The 9,555-nt window shown below is 43.2% G+C and overlaps 1 protein-coding gene across 2 annotated transcripts in view; it reads right to left on the minus strand.

Annotated features, from left to right (window-relative positions):
* LOC106805658 (4-coumarate--CoA ligase 3-like) overlaps positions 1 to 9,555 on the minus strand; it is a 67,413-nt gene that overhangs the window by 12,089 nt on the left and 45,769 nt on the right. For both annotated transcript variants that reach the window (XM_014807350.1, XM_014807349.1), the window contains exons 4-8: positions 9,105 to 9,310; positions 8,074 to 8,227; positions 7,582 to 7,738; positions 7,327 to 7,442; positions 252 to 420 (exon numbers count right to left, since the gene is read on the minus strand). In XM_014807350.1, the coding sequence (XP_014662836.1) occupies positions 252 to 420; positions 7,327 to 7,442; positions 7,582 to 7,738; positions 8,074 to 8,227; positions 9,105 to 9,310 (802 nt within the window). The remainder of the gene's footprint in view (positions 1 to 251; positions 421 to 7,326; positions 7,443 to 7,581; positions 7,739 to 8,073; positions 8,228 to 9,104; positions 9,311 to 9,555) is intronic.

The raw sequence follows: 9,555 nt of genomic DNA on the forward strand, positions 1-9,555 counted from the left end.
GAGCGAGCGAAGGAGAGAAAAAAAAAATATATATATATATATAAAATAGGAAAGTTGGAGGAATAGGAAGTCAAAGAGTTAGCAATATGAAAAAAGCAGCGTATCAGGAGGAGAGGCAGCTAGAGAGCTGAGAAAACAACAGATCAGATAGATAATTATGCAGAAAGCCGAAGTCGATTAGTTAAATAGAAATTTAGTTAGCAAAACGAAAACACGTACACACGCAGAAAGAGAAGAATGAGGATCGTTACCTTTCACAAACTCGATGAGATCTTCTGCAGAAACTGCATCCGTTTTACGGACGACGAAAGCTCGGATTAGTTCGTATCCTTCGTTTTCTGGATCTGGGACGCCGGTAACGGAGACGTCTCCTACTCCCAGATGACTCATGAGGATGTCTTCCATTTCTGAAGGCGACACCTGCACACATAGCGCGTTAAATATTTATATAGTATAGTATACTAAATTATAGGTTGTAATTGTATGTATATTTGTAATATAATTGTATGTTAGGCGTATCAATGGCTACGCTTACGTTCACATGTCGTAAACAAGCGGCTGAAGTAGTTGTTTGCGAGTACTGCGAGTACTGCCACTGCCACTGCCACTGCCACTGCAACTCAGCAGCTCCTTAGTAATGGGATCCACAACCTACACAAACGCCACGACTATTTTTTCCATAAAAAAGTGATGTGTAATCCATGTTGCTTATTAATAGTTTGCAACCAATCAGCTGCCAGTATTTGTGTAAAATGCTATATAAAATGATATCATGATCGTACCTGTAAATATACACAGTTTTGGCGTGACTCACACGCCTTGACCTAATAGCTACGCGATAAGGCAAGACTGTGAACAAAAATCTCCATGGAAATTTTTTAAGTATAGTCAGCTATGATTACTGGTTTATTTGAGTGCTATAACTATTCACGACATTATGCTTATATCACGCAAGACTGAAGACGTTACTGCTATATACCTTGGCTTGTGAATTTGCGTCTGGTTTTCCTATAATACTTCCTCGGTTGTTGCTAGCTTGCTTGGCTTTCGATGGGGTGTTTATGGCAAACAACCCGATTTCAGACATTCCAAAAATACCTAAAGAGGCCATGCTAAACGTTCATAGAACGCTAAACACTACGTCTTCTGAACACAATAATTTCAATAATTTTGATATAATAAAATCAGGAGTGAATAATAGAGAATAATCTCTATTATTCACTCCTGATAAAATCCTATCAAAGTTGGTTAAATTTTCAAAACATCTTGTTATTTTTTGAAGCTACTATTTGCTCATCAAAGACTTACCATTAATAATTAGGTGCGGATGCGTAATTTTAGCTTCTCTGATAACTGCAGGACTGCAGATACTGGCGCAGCGGGTGGGTCGACACGCCGTTGTATAAGGTGGGCAGCTCGGTAACCTTTACTTTACTAGTACTGACGGATACAGTGGAGGGATGCAGAGATATATAGGGTGCCCCTAGAATTGGTAAACAATAGTGAAATAATTAATGGTGAAATATTGAACAGGTTGTGATATCACACATCGACACGACAGCACACAGCCACAGAACACACGACACCAACAGAACCACACACAGCACAGCGGACCCACACAACCAACACCACACACACACCACACACGCACAACGGAAGGGCACACTAGAAAGATTCACACACACACGAGCGCGCACACAAAAACAACACCACACACAGCGGGAGCGGGCTGCGCCGCGGCGCGGCCCACAGCCGCTTGAGTCGCGAGAGACACACACAGACACTCGCCATGCATCCACAAACACACATACCCATCACACACACACAGCGGGGCAGCACACACAAACACACACACAAGCACACAACAGCCACAGGCGCACCCGTCACGCAACCCAAAACGCCCCCAAGCAAGCAAGCAAACCAACAAACACAAACAAACACACTACACATAAATGTATGTACCGGTGTATGTACGTGCGTACACACGCGCGCACGCACACACACACGCGCACACATGTTTACGTGTGTACACACATATAATATTGTGATTTTGGCTAAATTGTGTGATTTCATAAATTTAGCGCAATAAAAATGTTTGGTAAATTGATGCATGACGCCTTGTACGTAGTTAATAGCGGCCTATACTGTAGTGCTCGGGTTCACTAAGGTAAGGCAAGGCCAGGAGCGTAGCACCGAGGGCCAGAGCACTCATTGTCATGTAGGTGCCGCTCGAATACGCTAGGGGAGTCGATAGTAAATACACGTCTCCTTTTCTCATGCCAATTCTAGAAAGAAGCAGCAATGTTGCTCATAGTTAGTTACGGGCACATATTTAATTATTTGGCTTGTCTCGATGTATGTCATAAGCCTAGCTGTAGATTAGGAATGTTCAATGAAAATATGTTTGCGATTTTTAAAACTTGTTCTAGCTGCAATACATGCGCCAGAAGAGGTAACAGCCTACTAGCTAAACCCTGCCTACTAGCCAAACCTGCCAACAACTAGCCAACCCTAGCCAACAACTAGCCAACCCTAGCCAACTACTAGCCAACCCTGCCTACTAACCCAGCCTAAGAGCTAAGGCGCTAGTTACGCGATTCCAATACACGAATAAACCCCGCACTAATTTTTAAGATATATATCGCTCGTAACACATGATTCTAAAAGGATTCATTAGAAAGTAACACCATTTTGATAGTGTAAAGTGATATAAAGTAATTACATTGTAAAGTTGCTGTCCTACTTGGTCCGTAATCCTGGTGTTATTATATTCGTGTCGGCGTGCCATGAATTACATGTGTCGCCGATAAATTGAGATTGTTTAATACAATCTGAAGCGTCGGCGGTGCATTGCATTTTCTCGGAGTGGGTACGGACCTTTACACTTGCACGGTGTACACGTGGGTAACAATAAATACCTCGGCACGCGCATATGAGCAACGAGTTGTTTGTGAGTCCAAGGTATGCCTTTTGGTAGACCAGTTGTTCCGCTGGAATATAGCACGACAGCTAGGTCATCGGATTCAACACGGTTGGTTTTAGGAAATGCGTCGCCGCTGTCTTCCAGTAAATCAGTAAAAGGCATACAATCCTTGTCTATTGCGCTCCCAAATATAATCGGGACCTAAAAAGCATGTACAATACAATATGAATTATAACACGAACGACTATATAAAGTGTTCAGCCTACTTTTTTACGACTACGTATATATTGCATGAGACTGCATGACTGCAAAGGAAATTCGATAAAGGCTATCCACATAGCGACTTCAACTTGGCAGTTTCTGCGGCGTAGGATAACATTATAACAGAATTTGTCTAGTATACCATGCAGTTAGATAACAACAAAACTTACTGGCATGAAATGGTAACTTACCACGCCCATTGTGCAACATTCGATCCCTTCCTTCGCCGTTGTGAGCATATCGCTGGCTATTGCACAGAACTTCACGGTGCCACAGGACTTTGCAATTCCTAACTTATAAACTGTGTCGCCTGAAAACATCCACAACCATATGAACGTCAATGTAGCACCTACGTACGCCTGATATACCTACACCTAGATTAACGGTACGTCATGAAGGTACGATACGAATAAAATAAGATGAGACCGAGAAATAGAATAACGCAACGACTGAAATATAACAAAGGGGTTATTGAACACAGAAAAACATGCACTGGATAAATACATTGGCCCTGACAAAACAAGTACCAGTTAATGAACAGTTCAGGACGTTATATATCACCCAGCTTGTTCAGAGCGACCGCCCCCTTGTATTAATCATTTCAGTTCTATACATCAACCAACGGCCACGGATTCGTTTGGAGTTTCTACCCATCCATTGCCACAAGCGATTTTCGGTCTGGTTCTCACTAGACATACATTAGTCGTGTCTTGAATCTAGCAAAGTTTTTTTGAACAACATTTTAATAGTTAGGATCAAGTGCATAAAAAGATTTGTTTCATGTTTATTCATTCCTGATATTATTTGTATTTCCAGGTAATATTCGTATTTGATGTATTTACACCTCTACACATTTAACCACATTTATATCCCTGAGTGTTTTACACTCACTATCCGCTATGTACAGGATATATTTATATGAATATATCTTGTTCGTAGCCAGATACAGAACACGGGGACAGTATAACTCACCTATAGGAGATCCAGCCAACGCGTGGGTCATGACGCCCCTTAGCGAGTAAACTGCTAGCACGAGGATCACGTATTCAGGACAGTTGGAACTGTAGGCCAACACGACGTCACCTTTCCTGAGGCCGCGCCGGGCCAGACCGCTAGCTACTCTTCTTACAGACTCCCGCAGCTCTCTGTACGACAACCTCCACTCCTTGCCAGCATCAGTTGGTCCAACACTGCGCCCGATCTGGCCAAATTTAACCATAATTCAATAATCGATGGCATAACCATAGAACTTAGCTCAGTACATAGAAGGGCATAGTAATTTACTAGAAAATAGTCTTTACTCTTAGAAGATGAATATGGGGCGAGCAAAGAAAATACAAGGCGGGTGAAATAAAGTAAATGTTAGAATCACAAAGCAGACTGGGAGGAGAGAAATGAGTAAGGGTAACGGTCACCACCGGAGCCCGCGACGCGAGGTTGTGTAAACGAGTAATTAAGTAAACACAGCACACAACCAAGTGTACAATTTTTCCCCATTTGTCTCACAGGCCCTTGTAACAGAGTAAATATAAGCACAATTAAGTGCAAGGATTTTTCTAAACTTTAGTGGTACGCAGTAGTGTAAGGACACGAAGATCATTTGAAGGGCGATTAAGGTGTGGTAGTGATCGAGGGCTACTATCGAGAGTTGCTCTCTTGCAAGACCGCAATCTTTCGTGCAATCGTTAAATTAAACCCTTAGAAAGCTCGTCTTACGCGAAAATAATACAGTATGAACTTACGCTCGAAAATTAACCGTAAGTGGGCGCACCTAATCCAGGTAAACAAATAGAGTTCTTACTTACCAGAGCTAATGCATCCGGTGCCTGGATGAACCGAGAGTGTTGATCCAGATGAGAGTCGGATACCAGAGAAGCGTCGCCTGAGAGGTGTTGATCCTGCCCGCTAAGCGCGGATCTTGCGCGCAGTTCCGCGGCAAGGCGCACGCGACCGCGGGAACGTCCTACGAAAGTATCACGCGCTGGCAGCTATTGATCCGTGCGCCAAATCCAAAGGCCGGCGCACGGATCAATAGCTGCCAGCGAACAGTCTCGAATTTTAGCGGGTCTAATTCACTAGCAAACATATGCACACGCCATCGCGCAGGCCTAATAGCGATGTTTCACGTGACGTCATAGATCAGGTCACGTGTATTTGTTATGTGTTGTGGGTGGTACACGTGCGTGCTGCGTGCGTGCATGCGTGCGTGTGAACTTACACGTGCGTACGTGCGTGTGTATGTACACGTGCGTGCGTGCGTACGTGCACACGTACACGTGCGTGCATGCGTGCGTGAATGCGTGCGTGCGTGCGTGCGCGCGTACACGTGCGTGCATGAGGGTGTGCGTGCGTGTGCTCGTACATGTGCGTGCGTGCGTGCGTCCGTGTGTGTGCAATAGCCGGAAATACGTGATGGACGACCGGCCCCCGATCCGATATCTGCTCTGATCAAATTCAACTTGTACATCTCATATCGAAAACTATGCCAAAATAGCTACTGAACATTTAACTTCATTATAACATGCTTATTTCTACTTACATTATTGGGCTTACAAAAATCTCTGTGCATTGAGATGCGAATAATGCAAAAGATTGCAAAATATGAGCAAGCAATGATATAGCGCCCCCCATTTTCAGGCAAATCTTTACCTTTTATGTTGTTTTTTGTCTTTTTAAGCGTTTTTTTACGGTTTTCAACCGAATATAGTTTAGAACCCGTCCCGTGTATTCATCGATCTCTTCTGTGAATTTGGCGCTATTTGGATCAAAACTGACGGAGCCTTTCATTAACATACACACAACATTCGCCAAATTATAGTAAGATATGTAACGAACTTGCCTTTTCACCGACAAGACGTTATCCCGGGCCTGATGTTCGGCCCAGGTATAATTCCTTGACAGGAACGACCACTGGACTAACGGAATCCATAACATCATCAACTCATAAGACGGGCGGCGGCGGCGGCGTGCTCCGGGGCATTTATTACACACCGTTGACCATCAGGCCAGCGGCAGATAAAACACACCCCGTGATCATACGTTACTTTGTGCTGAAGGCCCGAATACAGTAGTGAGCAGTGCTTAGCTAATTGGATACACTCTACATGATCAGCTAGCAGGGCGGGCAAGCCACCAGCAGCCAGAGATCAGTGGGAGGGTGAAAGCTTCATTGCTAATGCTCACCACGCGGCGTGTTCCTCGTCTTGCGTTGTGTGTTCTGTAGTCAGGAAGAAGCCAGCAAGCGGCGTGATCCTCGTCCTGCGTCGTGTGTTCTGTAGTCAGGAAGGAGGCAGCAAGCGGCGTGATCCTCGTCCTGCGTGTGTGTTCTGTAGTCAGGGAGGAGGCAGCAAGCGGCGTGATCCTCGTCCTGCGTGGTGTGTTCTGTAGTCAGGGAGGAGGCAGCAAGCGGCGTGATCCTCGTCCTGCGCTGTGTATCCTGGAGTCAGGGAGGAGGCAGCAAGCGGCGTGATCCTCGTCCTGCGTAGACGTCTGACTGAGCTCCGCTACACCCTACATGCTCAGCTAGCAGGGCGGACAAGCCACCAGCATCAGGGGTGATTCGGATGATATCCTTTAGTCTATCTATGAAGTAGATGAAGCCATCGTCATCGTACTGCACGAGGTCTCCCGTGTGCAGCCAACCGTCGCTGTCAATGGTGCGTGCCGTCGCCTCAGGGTTGTTGATGTAGCCGCGCATTATATACGCACTACGAACGCACAGTTCTCCTACTACGCCAGAAGGCAGCAGCTCCTTAGTAATGGGATTCACAACCTACGTAAACGCGATGACCATATAATTAAAATGTTTTAAATGCATTACGTTTGATTCTATTGTCGTATTGTTTTGTCGCATGATATATAATCCGCATTACCTATAGGTAAACTAACGCAATCAATCAACACCCCGAGTATTTGTACAAAATACAACGATATCAGTATCATACCTGTAAATTGACACGGTTAAGGTGTGACTCACAGAATCTTGACCTCATGCCTACGCGATATGGCAAGACTATGAATTGGTTTGGTTGACTACTAGCTATTTCGCATATTATGTCCATAACACCAAGAGCTAATAATATATACCTCTTGATTATTAGCCCTTAATATCACGTACAACGGCAGGCGTCACTGCTGATTACCTTAGCTTGTGATTTTGCGACAGGTTTTCCTATAAGAACTCCTCGTTTGTTACCAGATTGTTCGGTTTCTGACGAAGGGTTTATAAGAACTCCGATTTCATTCATTCCATAGATACCTAAGGTAACGAAACGTATCTGTCATACAATGCTAAGCATTACGTCTTCTGAACACAACAATATCAATATTTTTATGCATAAATATTTTATTAAATTTTGCTAATTTTCGAAGCTACTATTTGTTCATCGAAGACTTACCAGTAATAACTAGGTGCGGATGCGTAATTCTAGCTTCTCTGATAACTGCGGGACTGCAGGTACTGCCAGCTGCGTCACAGCGTTGTAATGTTGGCAGCTCGTAACCTTTCTTTACTAGACTGACGATCAGTGGAGGGATGCAGAATAAATAGGTGACCTATATTAAAACATAGTGAAATCATTTTAGGGAAAATCGCGAACAAGCGGGAATATTATTGTTATACATTATAAACACGCACGCACTCACGCATGCACACACGCAATCACAAACGCACGTAGGCACGCACACATACATACATAGACACACGCGCACACACACACGCGCGCGCACACAAGCACACACAATCATGCGCATATACACGCATATACATGCACACATATTCGGCATATTACTAAATTGTAAATCGTACCGGTTGTCCATTATTGAAATAACAATATCGAATACACAAGAATTAGTGTGTGCAAGAACAAGAACAAGAACATTGTGCTTACTTTGTACTTATTAATGGCTATACTGTAGTGCTCAGGATCACTAAAGCAAGGCAATGCCAAAGACGTGACACCGAGGGACAAAGCACTCATTGGAACCTCGGGAACATTCGACAGAGGACTCAGTAGAAAAACGTCTCCTTCTCTCATAGTAAATCTAATAATGAACCGATAATGTTACCCACGGTTAGTTACGGGCACATATTTATAATTAGTTGGCTCGTTTCCTAGTTTGCCAGAACCGTAGCTGTAGATTAAGAATAGAAATAGAAATACATTTTGACGTCTCTTAAAAGCTGATGAGGTTGAGACGCATGCACGCGCGAGAATAAGTAATATAAGAAATTATAGTTGTAGCAACAGCCGGTATCCATCTTGTTCGTATGCTTGTTTATCTGAGAGCGTTATAGAGCTTCGATTAATAATGACAATGGTAAGGATTTGTCTCAGTGGCTCAACAGAGATGCATAAATTCAATCTGGTACATGTTGTTGTGAAATAAACATGGGGCGGTCTAGGTAATCGAAGACCATGCAAACATATCTTCATCTTGAGCTGCCCCTGCTGATTGGAACAAAAAGAACGGGGCAAACATACGCTCGCGCTTATATTCTCACCGAACGAATAAAAAGATAGTCCGACGTTCAACATATATTTACCATTTCACAGTCAAATTTTGATAACAATAATATAACCGAAAAATGTTAGATTAGACGCTAGTAGTATTACGTCGCAGTTATTGTCAAGATATATATCGTTTGTGATATACATCATATCAAAGTTGTACATCGTTAAATAATACCAGTCTATCACAAACAAAATATAAAGTGATAACATCGTAAAGTGATACCATTTTGATAAAGAAAAAAGGTCCTACTGAGACTATAATCTTGGTCGGTTTATTTTTGTGTTACGTGCCATAAATTGTGTGTGCCGCCGGTAAATATCGCAGAGATAATTTGATAAAATATGTTTGATCTGTGTACCATTAAATTTCTTTGGATGACACTGTAGACTTGAGTTACAATAAATACCTAGGCATAGCCATGTGGGAAACGAGTATTTTGTGAGCCCAAGGTATGCCTTTCGGCGGGCCAGTTGTTCCGCTGGAATACAGTACGACGGCTAGGTCACCGGATTCAACACAGTTGTCTTTAGGAAATGCGTCGCCGCTGTCTTCCAGCAAATCATTAAACGGTATACACTCTTTGTCTACAATGCTGCCAAATGAAATCCGTGCCTAAAATAGCAAATAATTAAAAAACGTCAGGTAAATGACGAACGGAGGGTTGGGAATTTTTTGGGGAGGAGGGAACAACAACAGATTTTTTGGAGAGAAATACTGTATGATGTTGTTACTGTTTTATGGCAAGTTTCTAGTTGTAAGTCCTATCTCAACTGAGAGATTTTTGCAACGTAGTGATAAATCAGGCCAGCATTCACAAAAGTGAACATGGTCCTACTCCACGATATATATATATATAT

Source organism: Priapulus caudatus, unplaced genomic scaffold, assembly GCF_000485595.1.
Source record: "Priapulus caudatus unplaced genomic scaffold, Priapulus_caudatus-5.0.1 Scaffold122, whole genome shotgun sequence".
In the NCBI taxonomy this organism is placed as follows: domain Eukaryota; kingdom Metazoa; phylum Priapulida; class Priapulimorpha; order Priapulimorphida; family Priapulidae; genus Priapulus; species Priapulus caudatus.